Source organism: Cyrtonyx montezumae, unplaced genomic scaffold, assembly GCF_038088225.1.
Source record: "Cyrtonyx montezumae isolate F1298 unplaced genomic scaffold, pur_monq_1.0 scaffold_3, whole genome shotgun sequence".
NCBI lineage: Eukaryota > Metazoa > Chordata > Aves > Galliformes > Odontophoridae > Cyrtonyx > Cyrtonyx montezumae.
Genome location: NW_027072034.1, coordinates 155,030,574 through 155,053,055, shown reverse-complemented (window position 1 = coordinate 155,053,055; position 22,482 = coordinate 155,030,574). Strand labels below are relative to the sequence as shown.

The following is a 22,482-nucleotide window of genomic DNA, read 5'->3' as shown; positions in this document are numbered from 1 at the left end:
CTCTCAAAACTGATGAGAGAATAAAGTGGTTTACATTTTTTTTTCCATCTAGAAAAAGAGAGAAAAATAGGATGGAAATCTCAATCTTTTCATCAATAAACACAAATGTCAGCCAAAAGAGAATGCTTTTCTATATTGTTTGGAAAATTTGTAAAAATAGGGAAGATGTAATCGTATTAACTATGCTTTTTCAGCTTTATGAAAACATTTCTAAAACACAAATGAATAACAGGGAATACTTTTATTAACAAACAACAAAACCCACAAGCTTTTAATATCTATACCAGGAGAGTTAATTTATTTATTCAAACATCAGTGTAGAAACCCAGAAACAAACAAGCCAACAAAATTAGATTTTTTTCTATGGATTTGCATTTTAGAGTTAAAATCTCTTGATGGCTTCTAGGGAAGCCTTATGTCAGTTGTAGTTCTCAGGAAACAGCATTGCTGACTACAGCATAAAATATCTTAAATTGTGCTGATTTGGTAGGCAAAGCCTTTGAAACCAGTGGAGCTTGTGGAGGAGTCAGACTCTTAAGAAATGCCAATATTATTTCAAGGGGGGAGTGGGGAGGGGAAAGCTCTATTTCCAAAAGGAGCAAGTCTGGAAGGTAATTAAACTCAGCGGCATCCTTGAAGCCAACACAAGGCTTAACTTCTGAGCTTAACTTGGACTGAAGCTCACAGCTGAAAGCTGATATGGGCTTTTCCTAAGTGCAAGGATAGTTAAAGCATGATCCAACAGAACTGCAGCCTGGATATACTCTATTTTTAATCTCTGAGAAACAGCATGGAGAAAATGCAGTGATCTGGCAAAGTCTGGAGAGTTAGGAGCAGAATGGTGGTTTCCACATAGTTATTTCTGAGGACCTTACCTCTAGATTAAAGTTCGTCTAGATTGGTCTATCATGTATAAATCAGGTTTAGCCCTGGCAATTTGTCAGTATTTCCTGACACTAATCAAGGACTCTCTGATCCCATTGAAAAGCATGAGACATATCTACTCTTGAGGCTCAAACTCTGCTTTCATCTTCCATTCTTTATGGTGCTCTGTTATGAAGAAAGGTTCTTTAACTACCATGACCAAAGACACACTCTGGTACATTAACATAGCTGCAAAATGTATCAGTCATGGTTGCTGATGGCTTAACCTATGATGGTTCAACAGAATTCAGTCTGTAAATGTCTAATACAGAACATGATGGACTTTTTTTAATGAGATAACCAAGAAATGGGATTTGCTTCATTTTTTAAGAAATTAGACTATATCAAATGTGTAATAAAAATATTTTTATAGGATTTTAGAATATATACATATATAAACTACCTTAATTTTTAATGCCCTGTTGATATTGATGTGATCCCTACAGTATCTAAGCATAACTAAATGAGGCTGCCCAGCAACCTCCTTTATACCTCAAACAGTGATTACAAAACTTGAAGCCTTGTCCACACTGTAACTTAAATCTGCTTGAAAACAGGATCTGAAATTGTCCATCAGACCTGATCCAGCACCCACTAACATCTAGGCTAAATCCACTCCTGATGATAGGAGCTGGATTAGGTCCTATACACAGATTGAGACTGATAGATCTCCATCTCCATTGGCTGAGCAACACTGAAGGCACATGAAGGAGTTACTGCGACACTTAAAGCATGTCCTGGTAAAATGAAAAGTATTAGTTATTTCGTTTAGAATATTAAGGAATACTTAGACACAGTCTTAAGACAGTTTGGGCACATGTGCATTTCATTTTGAATAAGGGCCCAAACTGACTACGCGTCCCAGACATAGCCTGTGCTCATATTCAGAATACAGTCTTTAGTCAAGCTTAAGGCCAAAGGAGGCTGGGAGGTCATGATGGAGCATAGAGCATTTATGCCTGCATCCTTCCTGCAGCATCCGTCTCTGTACATCTACTTGCTTGCCCAGTCCATGTAGAGAAGGTAAGTTGGCATCAGATCCCTAGAAGAGCTCTCATGTCAAATGCCTGGAAAAGCTTCCATCACACCCACCCCACTACAGGAAAACATGAAACTGGTGACAGAGGCAGGAGGGTGAGGATCAAGAAGCACAGTGTGCCTTATATTTCAGTCTGGCCCTAAACACCATGAACTTAGCTTTGGGCTGTTCCTCCAGCACCTAGACAAATCCAGTTTGTGTTCCTGTTTAGTCTAGAACTGTGTCTAGAGCAAGTTCAGATTCATTTTCCATGCAAGGTTTGAAGCACAGTGTAGACAAGGTGTGAGGGCCAGATCCTGATCTAAAGCAGGCAAAATTTGTCACTATCATTGGCCTGAGCTCTTACCCTTGTATTATACTTTAAGGTAGGTAGCATGTGAGTTCTCCTGCTTTAAAGAGTTAATATAGGGAACTTGACCACCTGCAGAGGAAAGTTTCTCACTGAGCTTTCGGTTCATCAGCTCCATGTGCCTGGTATTTTTCCTAGCTTGACGGAGAGACCTCTTGACTTTCTTTACCCGATCTCGCAGCTGTTTGTTGCGCTTCTCCAATGCTGCCACCTTCTGCTGCAGCTTCTTCACTCTGTCCTCTTCCTCAAACAGGGCTTTCTGGACCGAGGAGCACATGAGCTAAGGGGACAGAAGAAATGAAATAGGAACAGATGAGCTTTATACAAAAACTTATTTAAGTAAGGGTTTACTCAGGTGTCCCTCGAAGGACTTCACAACTCTTCCAAAGTACAATAGCTATTTTGAAATTCTACTGACTTTTTTTACATCCCTTCTATTAAAAGCTTTGCTTTCACTTCTGCATTCAGATAAGATGCAAAATTGTAGATTTTAATGATAATAAAAGTTCACAATGACTTTTGTGAGCTGTTCTGAAGGACCTGTTGAGTCAGTCGAAGTTAAGTTGAATTTATGGAGGAAGGTTGACCTATTCAAGATCTTAAACTGGAGTTCAATCTCAAGAGGTATTGCTATAAAAAAACTCCAGGCTTGATTCAGCTTAGAAGCCCTTCACAATCTCCAGATTTTGATGCAAGTCTGTCCTTTGTTCTTTACTTCAATAAGTGAAATAAGCACAGAACCTGCAAAACATAGAACAAGCTGTTTTTATCTTTTCAATCACAAAGTTGTCTTAAATATCTCATTTAATGGGCTTCTTTCAGATGAAATCCTGAAGTGTAAAATCTCAGAAGTCTCCAGGAGCATTCAAGATTCCATAACTTTATCAAAAGATATTTATTTATTTGGTCATTGGCCGAAGACCACTTCTCTCATTTTCCCACTACCAACTTACCACAGTACTGCTCCCAGTAGGGACATCGAGTGTCAAAGATATCCTTTTTTTTTTTTATTTTCCCTAGAAAAAACAATTTGAGTCACTGCATTGTGCATGTAGAACTTTCAACTGATTGCTGCCATGGTACACTGTGAGGAAAGGCAGTGCCTTCTACAGAATTTATCTCCTACATACATTCAGATTTTTAGCGCGAGTTCGCTTATGGACCTACATGGGCTTTCTCTATCAGAACTTTTGGAACAAAGAATCTAAGCAAGCAAGGAAATCCTCTATGTGTTGATGAAGAATTGCATGTTTCTTCCCATCTTGCTTTGTAATACTTTCAGCAACTGAAAGTGAGGGACAGAGTCCACTGTAATGACTAACATTTCATTTGCTTTGGAAACCTCCAGCAGCAAAAACTGTGGTTGGCCAACAGAGTGGCTGCTTCCAGTAGCCATAAGCTCATGTTTCCTGTACAAAGGCACCACAGGGCTTTGCTGAAAGAGAAGTGCTTACCCTGACTGCCCTCTCACCAGGAATCTTTTATAAATCCACAGTAGGAAGACTGAGTTCACAGAGGCAGGCTAGAAATTGCACTAAAGAGGAGGGAGTTTGATTCTGATCACAGCTCGTTCCAAGAGCTGTTTGAAATCAGCCAGCACCTCTTGGCTGTTCTGTTTGCCAAACCCTCGTGAAGCTTCAAAGCAGAACTTCATCTCGAATTTAAATCCCCACACAGGAGACCACTGTTTGGACAAAATGTTTGCTGGGAAGACAGGAGGTGGAAATTCCACCTCCTGAGGTACTTCATGCGTTTTTCATTATGTACTGATGGACAGGCATATACTGACAGACATAGAGTCCATTGAATTCATGCACCTGAAGTGTGCCATTGTGTGAACCCAACCTCATCTACCTGGGCTAGTTGCTGAGGGAATGGCAACATCTGATGGCTGACATCAGGGAAGGTGTTAGCCTCACCGCAGAAGCACTCCCAAACCTTTGAGGTTGGTCCCCTGCCAGCAGAGGTTGGGCAATTGTACAGAGCCACTACAAACTTCTCAAGAACTATTAGAAAGCCAGACTATTTGCTTACACCATTCCTCTTCCAGATCTTCACTCTCCATCCTGAAGATAATGGTTTAATGTTTAAATTACCTAGAGATGCCCAAGGAGACCAGTGGAGCAACATAAATAAAAAACTACGACCAACACAACTGCCTTCCAACGGGGCAAACAGTAGGCAGAGCCTCACTCTCTAACAGGACTCCTACTTGAAATCACAGGACAGCTAGCTGAAAAATGAACTCCTTTGATCCTTCTGTGTGTGGAAAAACAAGGCGAGGTCCACACATTCTTGCCAGCTGGTTGCAAACATTATTTTTCACAGGCACTGCAGTAAGGATCACGTATAAATGTGAGTTTCCCCTGCTGCTGCTGGAGCTGCAGTTCACATGGGTGCACTCAAGTTATTTTTAAACTGTTAGATCTGATGCTGAGAACTGTGTAAATGTGACAGCCTGGAGCTTAGTCCAGCCAGTGTAATTAACCAAGAATAAGTAGGTGAGGAGTAAGACAGCCCTTGTCGTGTTGCCACTCAATACTTTTTGTTTACTGTCAACTGAGATATCCCCACTTTGAGCAATCCTTCCTATCAGAGCGTATCTATAAAAGAGGAATTTCACACCCCATTTTGTCCAGTCTCATGAGTCCATAAATGTGCAGAGTTTGCACTGATGAACATCAAGATCAAGCATTAATCCAAAAGCATTGCAAAAACTACTGAGAAATGCTTTTCTTTTTCTAGGAAAGACTCTCGCTCCCATTCCCCACGACAGCTTGTTATGCCAAGTGCACTAGAGTTTTTTCCTCTTTTTTTTGACATCACATCTAAAAGATACTGAAATCTCCATCCAGCAAGCTAAGTCACTCAAGAATCAGCAGCAGACAGTTAAGCAATAGGTCTGAACTGCTGTATTTAACATGGTATACATGCCAACAGACCTAGGAAGCAGAGGGAGAAGACAGCTCTTCAGACAAATCTATGCATTATTTTTCAAGATTTCCTTCATAAATTACATTATTGGATGACCTACAGAGGATTTGTTTGATCTGGACATCTCTGTATATTCCACAGTTGTGTCAGCAAGACATCCTCAGTGGTATTTAAGCAGAGCAGTACGAAAGATGCAGCAAAAAAGGTAGCACAAAAAGATTCACACACATTCTTAGGATTTAGCCCAGACAGCATACAGCTGTGAAACCACAAATTACATATATTCATGTATTTGTCTGAAACATCCTGTCACAAATACACCCAGTCTTAAGTTTCACCACATCTAGATGATTTACACAGTCTGTCTATCCAGCGAACAAATCAGCACTGCATTACATCAAACTGATTTTTGGAGTGTCACATTTCAGGCATGTGAACCTTTTACTAGATAATCTAAATTGACTTATGTAAAAATTCCTGTCTGATTGACAGACACACGCATCTGCTTTCTGTAAGTGTCATTAGAATGAGACAGTGGATGGGAAAACTTTCATGGACAAAGGCATGATGATAGTGGCCCATCCAACACAATTTGCTCATACACAGCTGGAGTCAGTGTTGCAGAGCTCAGAGCTCAAGTCTCTCAGAACAGCAGTGGTACCCAAGTTTTGGCCATCACCTACTGAAGGGAGAGAAGTTGAGATCCAGCCAGCCTCTAGTGCATACTCCCAATGGATTGCACTGCTAAATAGCACTGGAAAGCCATTTAAGACAAGAGTTAAAGACTCCAAGTTGCACGGGGGAAGGTTCAGACTGAATATTAAGAAAAAATTCTTCTCAGAAAGAGTAGTGTGGGTCATTGGAACAAGCTGCCCAGGAGTGGTGGAATCACCATCCCATCCCTCAGAGTGCTCAGGAAAAGGGTAGATGTGGTGCTAAGGTACATAGGTTAGTGGGAGTGGTGAGATGGGTCAACATTTGGACTAGATCATCATAGTGGTCTTCTTCAACCTTAATGATTCTATGATTACGGAGAAGTCTTTCCTTTGAGGTCTCCTAAAAATGTCTTTCACATCAGACAGAATTTTTGCACATGGATACCTATTGTGCATCATCAGCCAAGATGTTTGTGGGAGCACCTTTAAATGCATGCCTGGAAGACCCGATCTGCCCTGCATGGACAGGACATTTCTTCAGAAGACCTGAGGATAAGTCACTTTGGTTTCTAGTCCTCAAACCTTTTCCTGGACCCACACTCCTGACTGTGGTTGTGATCCCTCAGCACCCCAGACTGAGAATCACCCTAACGCAATATGCTGGAAGCATTCAGTGAAAACACAGCCCAAAAGCTGAGATTGGGAAGCATAGCTCCTGTTTCACTGTTGAGAATCCTCCACACTGCATCCCACCAGCTCATCACAGCCCCACACCGCTCTCCTCTCTCTTTTTCCTTCTGTAAAATCTGTTCTGCAGCAAAGGTGAAAGCTGTCTGAATTCACTGCATGTTGCCACACTGTTCTGTGCTTTACCACTGTTAACATTACATAGAACATCTAAAACTGAAACTTTATGCAGCATGAAACACGTTCCTCCAGCCCTATGTGTCTCAGCACAGCAATAACTCATACACTCTCTCAAGAGGAGCTTGGGAGCCAAACATAGCTCTTTATCTTTCTTTTATTCCACCAGGATTCACTTCTCCAAGCCCTTCTGTATGCTCAGCAAGACAAGCTCTTGGTGAAGCTGATACAGATACAACCCAGCTCAGGCAGGCAAACCTTGTCTGTCCTGGCAGGAGCAGTCCCTTTTGAGCCATGCCTTGCCATTGCCAAATTTCAGACTGTGAGCGTCACTTTCTCCTGTTCAGCCCATTTGGGCAGGTTCACTGAGAGCAAACAAGCTGGATGGACAGAGAGACAACGTGGTGGGGGGAGTAGAAGGAGAAATCTGGCAGTCCTCTGCCAAATGGGGTTTGAGATGGAGTCACTTCACCTCCAGTTACTGGGGGGTTTCAGCCAAGACTAACACTCCTGCTGAAGTGTGGAAAAGCCCCTGTCAGCACTGCTAAACCACCATGTTGGGGAATCTTTGTTAAACTACCACTGCTTGCTGCAATGCTGCGCCTCTCAGAGGTTCTGAAACAGGGCCCAACAGGAAATCCAGCACTGCTGTCATTAGTGGGAATTAGCTGGTATTTCCTTCTAGAGCTTTGTACAGAACACTAGGGTACATACAACTGGGATAGAAAAAGAAATGGTGGTGGCTGTTCTTCTAAGGATAACTAAGTCAGCACTTCTTCATTCTGTAGATGATTTAGCAGGCACAGTGATGATGAACGGACTAGATGATGGTTGGACTAGATGACATTAGTGGTGCTTTCTAGCCTTAATGATGCTAGGATTCTATTTACTGTGGGAAGCATAAGGCTTGTGGTATAAGCTATTAGCTAATTCAAACTATTAGAAACAAAGATGCAGTGGAATAGGAAGCACTGTCTATGGGGGCCCCTGCCAGCCTACAGATACCATAACTTATTTTTCTTCCCCTTTCCACTGCACACTAAAGGCAGATTTTCACTTTAAGCCTCTAATAGCCAGCCAGTAAAGACAAGTAATCTCAACGTTCCTAGTTATCAATGGAGACAAACGTGCATACCAGAAGGGAGACCTTAGACACCTACCTGGTATATAGTTAACAGATTGAGCAGTTCAAATAGTATCATAGCCTAGATGTATAACGAGAAAGATTATCACAGTGGAAGAAAATTGGAACACTCACTCATACCCCCCACCCCCCCAAGCTCTCAGTGGAAAAACTCCAAAGGGAACAATCTCCAGGGGTGGTCAGCCCTTAAATGAGGTCTAAGAGAGGTGCAGCCAGGCTCCACCCCTTCAGGTCACACAGGTGAATTGCCTTCACCTGTGCTCCCATGTCTGACTCTGTGCTCACCTCAGGTGATCAATCAATGGTTCAGGCCACGATTCAACATTTCCCATACACCTGGAGAGGCTCAGTTTCTGGGGCCCTTTCCAATGCCTACTTAACTTGCTCTGGACTGCAACTAGAGACCTGTGAAACAGCAGCTGGCATCACTAGCTACCCAGGGGAAGCTTCAATGGCGCCATAAAGATATTTGGAGGAGCTTGCTCTAGAAACAGAAGTAAACCCGTATTCTCCAATCAGGAGACTTCTAAAGCAGCCCTGTTGCTTCTGATCTGTATTAAGCTGCTGCTTGGTGGAAAACCACCTGAAGAATCACTCAAGGGCCTGCTGGGGCAGCTCTTGGTCTATGTTTTGGCAGGTCTCTTGGCTGATGACATTTCCCTGAGCAGATGACCATGGGCCATCTCCCTGGAAAATTTGAGTGGTGTTTACAAGCTGTGACGTAAAACTTGAATGCCAGCAGCTCCACCAAGGTGCCAACTCAGCACAGAGGATGGTTAATTTACTGGGAAGAGTTTTTTTTCAGAAGGAAAGACATCCACAATCCTTTCTTTTTCTTCTGTTTTTTTTTTTTTTTTTAAGCAATGACCTTAAACTGAATAACAGACTTTTTTTAAAGAAGATCCTTCCCCATGATGAAGCACTTTGAAAAACCAGACCTTTCTCTCTGGCAAGATGTCTGAATAGCTGCTAGCTCTCGCCTGCAGTGGATATGGAAAGCATCCATTTTAAAACCTTGCCCTTCAAACATTCAGTCCTTGACTCTCTGCAGCCAGACTAGGATGGTTTTGGAGGTCACAGGGGGAACTGGAGGCCCTTTAGCGATAGCAAAAAGACTTTCAGTCCTGAAAATACCTGGATAAAGGTCTCTAGCTCCAAAACCATGCATGGAGCATTGCCTGGGCTCTGTCTTTCCTGGATACATTGAGTCCTGAAGCCTGAGATACTGCTAAAGGGAAATATATGAAGATACCAGGTGACAGCCTGGCCCACTCCCTTCTGATGGAATGGGGGATGATGGTGGAAATGTGATTCTGTGATACTTGCCTTGTTTACTGCCAGCACCCAGGGAAGAACCAACTGAATTATTCTTTGTATTTGAAAAGGAAAGAGGTGATGGTTTAAAGAGGAGAGAAACCACACGGAACAAGAAGACAGGAAAGTAAAAAAAAAAAGGAAAGATGCAGGGTATGAGCCAGGCTGCCTACTGCAGGCATTTCACTGGTGCCAAGTGAGCAGATAAGTCAGACTGAACAGCAAATCCTTAAATTCCTTGTACAGCCAGTGGGAGACAGGGTCTCCAGGAAGAGGAAAAGGTATCACGAGGGCAGGACCTCACTTTGGGACACCTCCCCTTCCCTCTCCTTGTTGAACACAGGCAGCCTGGGTTGGGTGAGAGATGTGCACCAGGAGCCAGCTGACTGGTTTTCCCAGGTGCTCCAGTGCGGAGGGGCTGCATGCTTGTCTTGTTTCCTTTGAAAGCATTCCTCCCAGAAATTCACCCAAGATGCCACAGGAATGTGGTGGTGGATCTGGGAGGGAATCAGCAAAGTCTCACATCTAAAAGTTTAGCAGGAGCAGCCATCTTCCTCCTTGCTTATCTGGAGATGCAGAAGGGCTGAGTGTTGAGCTCAGTGCTTGGTGTTCAACCCCATGCCTTGTGCTTCCTGCATTTCCAGCATCCCTCCCAGTTCAATCATGGGGATGGATAGAGCCTCATGACCACCACAGGGATTCAACTCCACGGAGATGTGGTGCAGCCTTGCCAGCATCTTTGCTGAGATCTGTGTCCCTTCTACATTAAAATCACCCTGAGTAGGCAGTGAAATATCAAACCGTGGGCTGACACATGCACGGGAAAGCAGAGAGCATCCTGATCCTAGCTCTCCCCGTTCTATCACAGAGGATACATCCACAGAGGGCAAAGGCTTTGCAGCACAGCCACAAACCAAGGCTCCAGCCTCTTCTGAGCACTGTCACAATTAGAAGATATTCCTGACACTTCCTGTTCCTGGGCAATGAACTGCAGACATGGTTTAAGCTGATAAGTTAGAAGCAAATGACACTGAACTTAGAAGTGCAGTACCCATCTCAACCTTGCTGAGCTTAAAGGAAAGCTACGTAAAGACAAGATTAAATCATGTTTTTAATAAGGAAATAAAAGCTTTTCTCTACTGCTGGAAGCAATTTAGATGCTGAGAATGAGCAAGTTTGTAGGTCTGCCTCGCAAGACATGCTGCTTCACGGGTTTCTGCATTTTGCTCAGCCTGGATTCTGAAAACAACTCAGCTGCTACTTTATTTTCCTTTCTTTTTTTTTTTTCCCAGTCATTTTTGTCTCAGAGTTAGCATTGGAGTTTCAATTGGGCTTCAAAACTCTCAAAGAGGTTGTTTTTCTGTAGCTTGTACAAAAACATTCCGTTTCCACAGATATCGAAGTTTCCAAAACTTGCAATCCACTTTAATTTCCAACTCAGCTTCTCCCCACAAGGTATTATTACTGTCACGATGAAGCTAATTAGCTCTGATATGCCTACAACTACTTTGCCAACATACCTTACCTCAAATCTATTGTTCCCTAATTGAAAGTTGCTGTGTGACCATGTCTATACCTAAACTTGTTTTGCTTGGCATGTATTTCAATAGAATTAGGTCACCATTCCCCCTACACATACACACAGTGAATTAATTAAATATCAAGGAAGGGATACAACCAGCAAGACCCAGAAACAAAATTGATTGTGTCTTTCCCTCCCACTGATGGGAACACAGGGAAACAGGGCACGGCTGATCGGAGCACATGACATCTTATGCCCTGCTCATTTCCATTGAAATGTCTATGTTGGTTTTGAATGAGCTCACCTCTGTCTCATGCTACAATAGCTTCTGGGAAGTTAATTTAATGGTGCTGTTAAATGTGCACCTTTATTTAACAGGATAACAGCGAGGGAAGTACAATATTTTCAAATATATCATCCCCTGAACCATATAATCACAGAATCATTGAAGTTGGAAAACACCCCTAAGATCTAGTCTAACTGACAACCCAATCCCATCCAACTGGTCTAGAGAGCTGATTTGGCAGCGGGGTTGGACTAGATGATCTCTAGAGGTCCCTTCCAACCCCTACACCTCTGTGATTCTGTGAACCTGGACCTCCCCCTCTGCAACTTAAGGCTGCTACCTCTCATTCTATCTCTAGTTACCAGCAGCTGTAGATGCAGCTTAAGCTGAGAACCAGCAGCAATAATGGAGAAATCAAGTTATCCTCATCAATATTCATTTGGATGAGAACCATATTTGTTTAGACCAATGTTACAACTGATTCAGAGTGTTTGCTTTAAGCATTACTTTCCTCCAAATAATGTATGATAGTCTGTAGGAGTTCTCTGGAGGCCCCAGCAGAGGTGATTGATGCTCTGGAATGGCAGGTGCTGCCTGGATGTCTGTAGGCTCAGATTTAGATTAACTATTGTTGTTCATGGTAAGAAAGAGAGGGAGATGTGGGTGGTGACAGGATCGGAGTGGCTGAACCAAGAGCCTGTGTCTCTGCAGATCAGCTGTGACTGCAGTCCCACAAAAGCTTAAGAGCCATGCTATCACAGAATCATAGAATCATCTGAATTTGAAGGGATCCTTAAAGGTCACCTATCCCAACCCCCCTGCAGTGAACAGGGACACCTCCAGTTGCTCGGAGCCCTGTCCAGATTGACCTTGAGTGTCTCCAGGGATGGGGCATCCATCACCTCTCTGGAGAACCCACTCCAGTGCCTCACTACCCTTATTTAAAAAAAAAAAATCATTATATCCAGTCTAAATCTCCCCTCTTTTATTCTGAAACCATTTCCCTTTGTGTGCAATGAGGTGAGAGGAGACAGGGGTGAAGCAATGTGGAAACAAGGTTAACTGAGGTCATGAAGACTTCAGAACCCCCTGTGAGTAAGGCAATGCCAGCAATGTGTTATACACCCAACAGGTTCAGAGCATGAATGGTGAGTATCCTCTTTGCTGAGAAGTTAGAGCATCAGGAAACCTCCCAGCCCCTCTACTTCCCCATCCCTGGGCTTACTGCTCCCAGCCAGTGCATCCGCAAACTTTTGCTCCTCTGTCACTTCTGAGACCAAATGGAAAGAGGTAAGAAGAGTAAATCCCAGCAGGGTGTATGCAAATGCTCCAAGTGTGAGTACAATGCATTCAGTGACATCTCTTGTGAAGTCACAGAAGCAGGGATGTTTGCTGTGAGTGGTGTCCACAACTCATCCTCGTCACATATATCATCATTTGTGCGAATTTTACACACAGGAGGAAAACCCGTGCTGAGAAAGGCAGATGTTTAAAGTTAATGCAACATCTATAAAAGTCATGTTCCCCTATAAATTCCTCCACTCTGGATGTTTTGGCTTCATACTTCACATAAGCTGCTGCAGCTGAGCTGCCTTTACAAACAGATAGGATTTCCTTGGCCACAGGCTCAGATGGAAACGCTGCATACACTGCTGCTGCAGGAAAGCTAATGGATTTTGAAGAGCAAAAGTAGGCGCTGTGAGGCAACCTGCCATCCTCTAATGCCTCTAGAGAGCCAGGGTTTCTGTATCACTCCTGAACTTATATAGGAATGGTCATAGCTATTTTACTTAATTTGTCACATTCATTGGGTGTAGGAAAGGGGGGAGGGGGGGGGAAGGTACTGAGAAGGGCACAATCCAACCTGCATTTGTTTGGGTTTGGTGCATCTCTTCAGAGAGTCTTTTCACCACCCTACTTAATGCATCTAACCTAGATCCTGGGTAGGAAACATTGTTTTTATGGGCTGTTTTGATAGTCAACAGAGAAAAAGAAATTCCTCTAGAGGGTGAGTCAGAACAACTTATTAAAAGCAAGAAAAGGAGCACTAGATGCAGCTCAATGCTGTGCTTATGCAAACAGCTGGAGATTCCCCTACCATGGCAGGAGTGACATGGAGACTCTACCAAAGCCTTTCCCTTTAAGCCATGGAGATACATGAAACCTTAAAGGAATCAAGTGCAATGGCACTGAAATAAGCCTGGGTGAAGGATAAGGCCTTGACAAAAGACATCTGCATCTGCAGAGAGCCAAGCTCCTGAGCTGCTCCATGAGCCCAGCCCAACCTGGAGACCTCAGCAAGGAGCTGGTGACTGTGCCCCTTCCAAGTCAGGAGAGAATCATAGAGTCATTAAGGTTGAGAAAGACCACTAAGATTGTGTAGTCCAACCATTGATCCATCGCCCATGCCCACTAAAGTTGAGCATGCTCCCTAGAGGTGATGGAGTATGAGTTGACAATGTAGGCAAAGCAGAGGAGAGGGCTCAGAATTAATTCAGGGCACAGGTTCCCACAGAGGTGAAGTGGAAAAGCTTCACTAAGGGTAGGGAAAGCAAAGACAAAGGCATGGCAAAACAAGTATCTACAATCTGCAGGCACTCTCTGGCTAACATCAGCATGCTGAGAGAGAAGCTGAAGAGGCAGAATGCCAGGAAGACTTATCAGCAGCTCCAAATAGCAAACTCAGAGCGCTAACATCTGGCTGGTGGGTTTGCTGCTCAATGATAGTCCCATTCCAGTGTCCTCAGCTCCTAGTGCTGCATGGGCTGTAAATCCTGAGCAGCCCCAGGCCATCCTGGATGCAATAAATGGGCAGCACACTGTTCTAAGCCTGGCAGAGTTCAGTAATAATGTGCTGGGGTGCTGTATTTAGGGGATCACCCTCCTGTCTGCCTAAGTTTAAATGGCCCCAAGCATTCAGTTAGTATTCAATTGCTACTTTCCTTTTGAGCTAAAGGCTGCTGCTTCACTCCAGTACAACCCCTCGGATAGGGTCCTGCTCCTGAACCAGCATTTGAATTCTCCTCAGAAACCATGGGTCGTGGAAACATAAGGTCATATTTAATGACACAAGTCTCTCCCTACAGCTTTGATATTCTTTATATACACAGAGAAATATCTGCTGGGTAACTTACTGCCTTCAACAGGGAAGAACTTTTCACACAGGAAGACTTTTGAAGGACATGGAAAATAAGGTCTCCAGGTAAGGGTGAGTCAAGTCTCCCATGCACATCAACCTGCAGCTCTCATCCCAGCCTGATTTTAAGAGGCGATGAAGAGGGCAGTGCAGCTCAAGTGACATCCACAGCAGCTCCAGACACTGTGTCCCCAGGCTGATGAGTGCCCTGTGGTGAACTCTAAGAAGAACCTAAATTGGAAAGCATGCACTCAGCTGCTGGTTCATGTAACAGCGATGGCTCTCAGCTGTTTAATCCTAAATTCATAATTGTGTTGGAGTGGGATAATTGCATGACAAGTGCCACAGCTCACTGCACAGTGAGCACATGGTGACACCTCTGAGACAGAGTTCAGTCACACCCATTTTTTTCTTGTCTTTTTAGTGAATAATTGCCTTGTGATCTGCAAAATCTAATAAGATACTGCTGTCGTGCACACTTACCTGTGAAATCTGCTTTTTTAATGGCTAAATATTTATGGATATGTATCAAGTATGTCTCTGTAAGTCTGTATTACTGTTTGTATATGTGTTTTTCTAACAGTTTGAAAATCCTGTAGATAATTTATTTTGTTTTTCTTACAGTTCTCTGTCACTCAAGTTAACTATGCTTCACCAGTTTTGCATTGGATCCCATTAGCAATAACAAGAACTGATACCTAGCTTGGAGAAGAGAAGGGTGTGGGGAGACCTCATTATGGCCTTCCAGTATTTGAAAGGAGCAAATAAACAGGAGGGAGAACAATTGTTTACATGGGTTGATAGTGCTAGGACAAGGGGAAATGGTTTTAAACTAAGACAGGAGATCTAGGTTAGATGTTAGGAGGAAGTTTTTCACTCAGAGGATGGTGAACCACTGGAACAGGTTGCCCAGAGAGGTTGTGGATGCCCCATCCCTAGAGGCATTCAAGGCAATGCTGGATGTGGCTCTGGACAGCCTGGTCTAGTTGGCAACTCTGCCCATGGCAGGGAGGGGTTGAAACTTAATGATCTTTGAGGTCCTCTTCAACCCAGGCATAGAACTATAGTTCTATGATTCCATGACCTGGACAGTCCCAAATAACAGATGAGGGTGGTGAGGCACTGGTACAGTCTGGCCAGGGGAGATGTGGATGCCCCACCCCTGGAGGTGCTCAAGGTCAGGTGGGATGGGGCATAATCATGGAGCCTTGGGTAACCAAATCTAGCACCTGAGTTAGTGGTTGGCAACCCTGCCTGTGGCACAGGGTTGGATAGATGATCTCTGAGGTCCTTCCCAACCCAAGCCACTCTATAATGCTATGATTCTATGATTCTATGAACTGAATTGTCTCCCACCCCTCCAGCAGTAGCAACTTACAACATCTGTACCGGAAACTGTCCATACAAAACCAATATGAACTGCCTAACATAAACTAATAATAAAGATTAACAACAAAGTAAAGCACTGTGAGGAAATCCAGACCAGGGCTCCAGTCTACTCTCTTAACTAGCACACTTTTGTTGTCTTTTGGCAATGATAATTTTGGAACAGTGAAACAGCAATTATTTTGAGCTGTGTTATCTGAACAGCTTGTTCTCATTAAGCAACACACAAACTTCACACCTAATCAAAGTAGGCAGATAAAATGAGTGTCCTAATCAGTGGAAAGGGACTGGATGACTCCTTTACACAAAGGGCAATCATCAGTTAGTGAAACAGTAAGATCTAGTTTCCCTGTGCTTCTTTCCCTTTCTCTAAAATGGATAACAGGAAATATGTCATCTTGGGAATTTTCTGAGCTGATAAATTCAAGAACTATTGTCTTTATTCAGAGTTTGGGTAGTGCAAGAATGGAAGCAATAGGGGAGCCAAGACCTGTGGTCAGATTCTTCACTTTCATGGAGAGTGATCTCAGCGCTTCCCTGTGCAAATTCTGAGACCAGAACCCACAGTTTTCCATGAATGGTAATTCTGTGCACTGTCTTCCATGGTCTTCCTGTCTCCAGCAATCTGGAAAGTCACTTTACAGGAAGGATCATGGAGAAACTTCCCAGTACTGGAGTGTATGACTGGTTGAGCTTTCAATAATTAGGAGTTTATTAAATAAAAGTTTGTAATACAAAATCTGTATCACTGAATGCCACAGATTAAGGCATGTAAATCCACATTATCCAAGAAGAGGAAACTTCCAGCTGTGTGAGTGTCGGGGTGAGACACGTTAGTAGCATCCAGGGGATTTGGATGTGTGCATTGTCATATTTGTTATAGACAAGAGTAATTTTCAGAAGTTCATGAATCCTACCAAAATGGGGAACCCTTTTGGAAATCTCCCCATGTGTTTCATTTACCAAGAGTTTGCTCTAAGTCTTCTTTGAAGACAAATGTAATCTTATTCAATATAATGAAACTTTATTCTCTACTGAAGAGAGAAGAATGAGAAGTAGATGACAAAAGAGGGGGGCTTTGCTCTCAGAGGTTTATAACACTGGATAGAGGGATCTATGTGGCATTAAATAATGTTTATTCTATGTTTCTGTCTGTCTGCAGGGCAAGGATATACCTAGTCAAGTGAATGAAAGTGGAGTAGTGTGGAGCCTAGTAAATTACAAAGGACAAAAAGTTTAATTCCCTGTAAAAACACCCTCTTGGAGCCATGTATTTGTTGGTTAAGCACAGTTAGATCATTATCTGTCATCTAGATGGGACAACTGTGCCTTCTCCTAGGTGTGTGGTCACTGACACGTTGGTATTGGAAGGGCATGAACACATTCATGCTTCTTCTTGGCTCCAGATGTACCTGGTAGAGGATGCATCCAGACGGTGGGGTGTCATAGCCTCAAGACCAAAATGTTCAAACATGACCGAAGGGACAATTTCCAGCAGTAGCTCTCATTAGGATATGGATGAATAAACTGTCATATAGTTCATGTTGATCAACAGGGACAAAACAGGCGCAAGCACATGGGCACTAACATGATAATGGTCCTGCCTCTTCTGTACTAACATGCCAACAAAACATCAGAAAAGCAAGCTGACAAATGCAGAAGGGATTTTTATAGAAAATACATGAAATATTTATTCTCATTCATTGGTTGTGACAGAAATTAATGGGAATTTGAACTACTGTGGGAGAGTATAACAAGAACTGAGCACTGTAGGGATTGGTAGTCCCTTTCCTGCAGGTATTTGAGGCCTCTTTCCATCAATTAGATGTGATTTAGGCATAATACATGCAAACAACAGCACAAGCTCAGCTGGAAAAACTGGATGACAAATTTGTTTAATCTGATTCCAAACATACAGATCTCCCAGTTCTGCCTTGGTCTACTTAATGCTGTTAATAAATACATTATTGCGCTAATATTCAGCTCCTACAGGTCTAGTGGCAGCCAGCGTCACCAAAAAATGACATAAACAGGTGATCTATTCTGCTCACTTAGTATATCTGAAAGCCATTTCAAGTGAAGAAGCACAAAAATAATATTGTATTGCATAATTTTGAGTCTTTCCATCCTCTCCCCACCCCAGTGATCCTGCTACTTACTAAAATTTCTGTATCTAATGCTTTCCTAAAATAACCTTTTTCCACTGAGAAATTTGCAAATGGTTGGGAAGGGGAGGAGTTGTTTGCTGTTGTTTTGGAAGGAGAGAAAGGAAATTATTTCCTGGCTGAGATTTATGTGTCAAGTTTTAGCTTGCAGCCAGAATTTTTATCCAAGTTAGAAAATCTGAAGATAATTCCAACTCTCCTCCTCAATGACTTTTATGAAGTAATTCCTGATATGTGTCAAAATAAAAGAAGGCTTTGCACTATGGAGGCTTTCAATGGAAATGAGACCTATCTTTGCATAGAAGCAAAGGGCAGAAACAGACGTCACTCTAGAAAGAGCTGATCATCAGAAGGAAGGAGTTCAACATCAGATTGCTAAAAACTAGTCAACACATTGTTGAACCCCTGAGAAAGAGGGAGGAAGCACACAGCTCTTGCACTTACCAGTGGATAAAATGAAGATAAGCTTGGTTGAGGCATCAAAATTGTTGGAAGCTTCCATGAATAATATAAAGATGCTCTTGATCCACTGAGACTATACAGCTCATCTCTGGAAAGAATTTTGATCCCTCAAGCAAAAGGACATTGAGCCATGGGCATTGCTGTGCTCTTCCTTCCTTTATGTTACATTTCCCATGCCAGACCAGGACAGACCATGCTGGGATGGTGAGGTGACCAGTACAGTCACCAACAGACTGGCTCAGAAGGAAGAGCACAGGGGCTGCAGAGATGAGTAACTACATCTACTTGAGTTGAATTCACTGAGAAAGGGTTAGGTATCCATGATAGTAAGCTGAAGCAAAGTTTCAGTAAGCTGGGAAAATTTCAGAGAAGAGTAGCGCTCACAGTCAATGCCGTGCTGTGCAGCCAGCTGCTTGCTTGCCTTCCATCCTTCCCAATGGGCCTGATCCAACCTCTCCAGGTCTCAGAGCTGAGCTCAGATGCAGATGAGAGGTGGTGATGAATGTGCAACCACTTCAACCCACAGAGCTCTGGAGTTATGTAATCCAATTGTAACAGAGAAATAGAAGCTGGCGTCTTCCCAAAGAGCCAACTACTACAGGAGCTCATTGAGTTTCTCTTACTTTCACTGAAAAGCTCAAGCAAAGACAGCTGTCTAGGCTCTAAAGTAACCCACCATAATTTCCCTCTGCTCCACACCCTGCAAATCCTTATGGTGCTGAAATACATGCTCTCCCAAACTCACACATTTTTTTAAGAACAGTTGAACAAAGTGCTGGGAGAAAGCAAATCCCGTGAAGCCACCTTGGCTGTGTTTTAATGCCTTCTGGAAAGATCCTAATGAAAGACAGACGTTCATGATATGTTTGCACTTGTAACTAAGCTCTGGCTACACTTGAGCTTGGCTTTAACAAGCTTTCCTCAAAATACACACATGAAACACAGGCAAAGAGACAAGGATGTTGTTTTCAGAGTTATGTGTGACAGAAGGCATATGTCTAGAAGCTAGAAGCTAGTAGATATGAGGATTCCCATACTCTGCAATTAACTGTCTGCACCTAATAGCCTGTTTAAAGTTGTTTTGATACTCCATTTGCTATGTGGGTCTCTTAGACACAGCTAGGACACGATCTGCCGGAACATCTTGAGGTGTACCGCATTCAATAAAAGCCACAGATGCTCAGAAATACCACAGAATAGAGTTTGCCCCCAACCTTCTATTTTGTGTGAGGGCTTGGTAAATGGCAGATCAGAGGTGATGCTATGCTATAGATTGAAGGCAATGAGTCTAAGGCTTGCCAACATGACCATATAACAATTTGGACAAGGTGACAGAAAGGAGACAGAAGTAGTGTGATAGTGGACAAATGAATTGCTGTTAGTCCAACACCCACATGACAACTTCTATCTACCTTTTAAAGTCAGTTGTATTATTTTGGATAGGTGAAAGCTCATGCCTTAGGTCATTTATTTGAATACTCAAATTGATCTGAGTAAAGACTATTGAAAATGCAGGCCACAACCCTGCACAAGCTTTTGATTGTTGAAGGAAAGTTTCCTAGACATTTAAAAGCTTCAGTATTCAAAGCCCTATTCAGACTCTTAAAATAAAACTGATGCATTTGTAACAAAAGTCAAGAAACAAGAAAGTTATAGGGATTATTCAGCGTAAACCCTGGTTGATTCAATTGCTGAGCTGAACCCAAAAGTCCAGTCACATTTTTGGGTTTTCAGCCAGCCTTGTGCCCCTTTGACTGGACAAATCCAAACCCACATCTACTCCAGACAGTGCTCATATAGCAGTGCTTCTCCTTTACTACTTTTTCTTACCAAAGTTTACTAATGACCTAAGCTAACAAAGCCATTTTTATCCAAATATTTGGAAAAAGGCTTTAGATTTCAAAATCATGTATTACTTTTGATAATGTGAGTCATAGCCCATGAGGTCTACACAAAATCACACAGAGAAGAGGAAAACTGAGAGATCCTTTAAATGAAAAGATGGTTAAAGATCTTCCTGTATCAGCTCACCTTGATGCAACAGTAATAATTAATCAGCAGTTCTGAGCTTAGTTTTGAATCATGGGCAGTGGATGGTGCACACTACATGCATATGCAGCTTGCTTGGACTTCAAAATTATCAGTTAAGAAACAATGAAGTTACAGTAAGGGCCACAAAAAAACATATCTGTAGGAACTGCATCTGGGCACTCCTCAGTCTTCAGTGTGTATATGTTACACATTAAACCCCTCTAGGCACAAATAATTCACACACAGCATCTGCAAGACCTGCAAAAGTTCAGAGGAGAAGGAACACAGATGGAAGAAAGCCACTGCTTGGCTCTGACAAATTGCAATCAATTCCCCATTGCAGATTTTCCACGTCACTGAGGACAGTGCTGTGTTGTGGGGCACTTTCATTCCTCATCAGCAGCAGTCAAAACCTTCCCGAAGGTACCTCAAATATCCATCTCTGGATTTCCATAAGAAGCCTAAAAATTCCCCATAGCAGCTGTGAGCAGATGTTCCTCCAACATCCCTTCCAACAGCTGCTGGACACCTCTGAGAATGGGGCCATGATGGTAAGACCCGTGTGATGCAGGGCCGCATCCCTGGCTGCTGGCAGGTCAGCAACATGCTGCAGACCTCCAGCTCCTTTCCACTCCTCTTTTTAACTTCACAGTGCTAGCTGAGTGGAAGCAGTTTTCTGGATGCTTTCCCATTTCCTTAATACTTCAACAAACAGCACTAAGAGTGTGGAAAGACTCAGCATGCATTTTTAAGGGAACCCAGGCTTGACAAGTACTATGTGGCCATCACTGCTGTGATGGAGATATATTGGGCTTTGCTTTTTCTGTTTTTAAAGCTGCTCTACAGAGTGTTTTATTGCATTTGATGAAGAGTGTTAAAAGGCTCCTGTTCTGAACTGGTTTTAGAAGACAGCCTCCATACAGCAATGCTTTTCTCCACTCTGACTCTTCAGATGTTGTTGAGCTTGTTAAAACTGTGCAATGGGCAACCTCCTGTCTTGCTTTCAGAGCTGCTTCTTGCTCATTCCTGTGGTTGGATTTCCTTGTGAGAGATCATGGTTGTATGAGGTTTCCCTTGGATGAAATGGACAAAAATCATTAAGGATGGGCTTTGTGGCAAGAATATTGAATGCTATGTCACATCACACATGGCCCCAAGGAACACACTTCATGTTAACCAGTCCAGAAAATATCTGAGAAATAACATACTGAAAGCTCAGGTCCAGTATGCCTCAAGAAGAGATTTATACTGGATATAAGGAAAAAGTTCCTTATGCTAACAGTAGTGAAGCACTGGAAGAGATTGTACAGGGAGGTGGTGGGTGCCCCATCCTTGCAGACATTCAGCATCAGGCTGGACAGAGCTCTGAGCAACCTGATCTGTGGGTGTCCCTGTTCATTGCAGAAGAGCTGGGCTAGGTGACCTTTAAAGGTCCCTTCCAACTCAAACGATTCTAAGATTCTATGATTCTAAGAGCAACAGAAGTCAATCTCGATCAGAACAGATTGGTTTATGCAGTTGAGCCTTTGATCTGATTTCCTGTACAAAATTGTCCAAAGACATCAGTTACGCTCACTGAATGACCTCAGCAAGTCCATATATTTCCTAGAAAAAAAATCCAACCTCCTTTTCACTAGTGGGGAATTCATCATGACCCCTGGCAAAGTAAAGGAAATGATTTACTTGGGTTTAAAAAATGCTTTCAAGTTGGGTTACGTATATGTACTTTGCTACCAATTCCAGTTGCAAATCCAAAAACAAAACAAAACAAAAAGATCTAAAGCAGAACACTCCTGGTTTGATTTCTGAGTCAGGAAATCCTCTCTGTAATTTCAGTCTCCCAGGTAAGTCCTACTCTCCCACCCACACTACATCCAGGTGTTTAAGGAGGTGCTGCTCTCCTTTCCAGAGAAATGTGGTGGCCTCCAGCAATCCCTAATTAGCACCTTGCTGATCCATGAGGCACTGAATAGTGCTTGCTTCTCTATCACTCGACTCTGTAACCAGTAATTACATTTTTGTCAGGCTGCCAAGATCCTCACACACACCTGCATGCTGCTCACACGGTCCTTACAAAGAGATTTATAATAATTAATTGTAACATTCCTATCGCAAATCTCTTATCCCACTTCCAGCAGTGGCATGCAAGTCTGACGACAGGCATGTCTGATTTCCTCTGCATGTTCACCAAGTTCAGTTCAGTTAAGACAGTCTTCTTTCTGTACCCTTTGATGCTTTGATTCATTTTTTTCTCCTGACATCTTAATTTA

At 42.9% G+C, this 22,482-nt stretch overlaps 1 protein-coding gene across 1 annotated transcript in view; it reads right to left on the bottom strand.

Moving 5' to 3' along the window:
- Nucleotides 1–328: 328 nt before the first annotated feature.
- Nucleotides 329–22,482, bottom strand: part of CCDC3 (coiled-coil domain containing 3) — a 38,705-nt gene continuing 16,551 nt past the window's right edge. Inside the window, exon 3 of the mRNA XM_065743765.1 lies at nucleotides 329–2,592. Coding sequence (XP_065599837.1) covers nucleotides 2,317–2,592 — 276 coding nt within the window. The 3' untranslated portion in view covers nucleotides 329–2,316. The remainder of the gene's footprint in view (nucleotides 2,593–22,482) is intronic.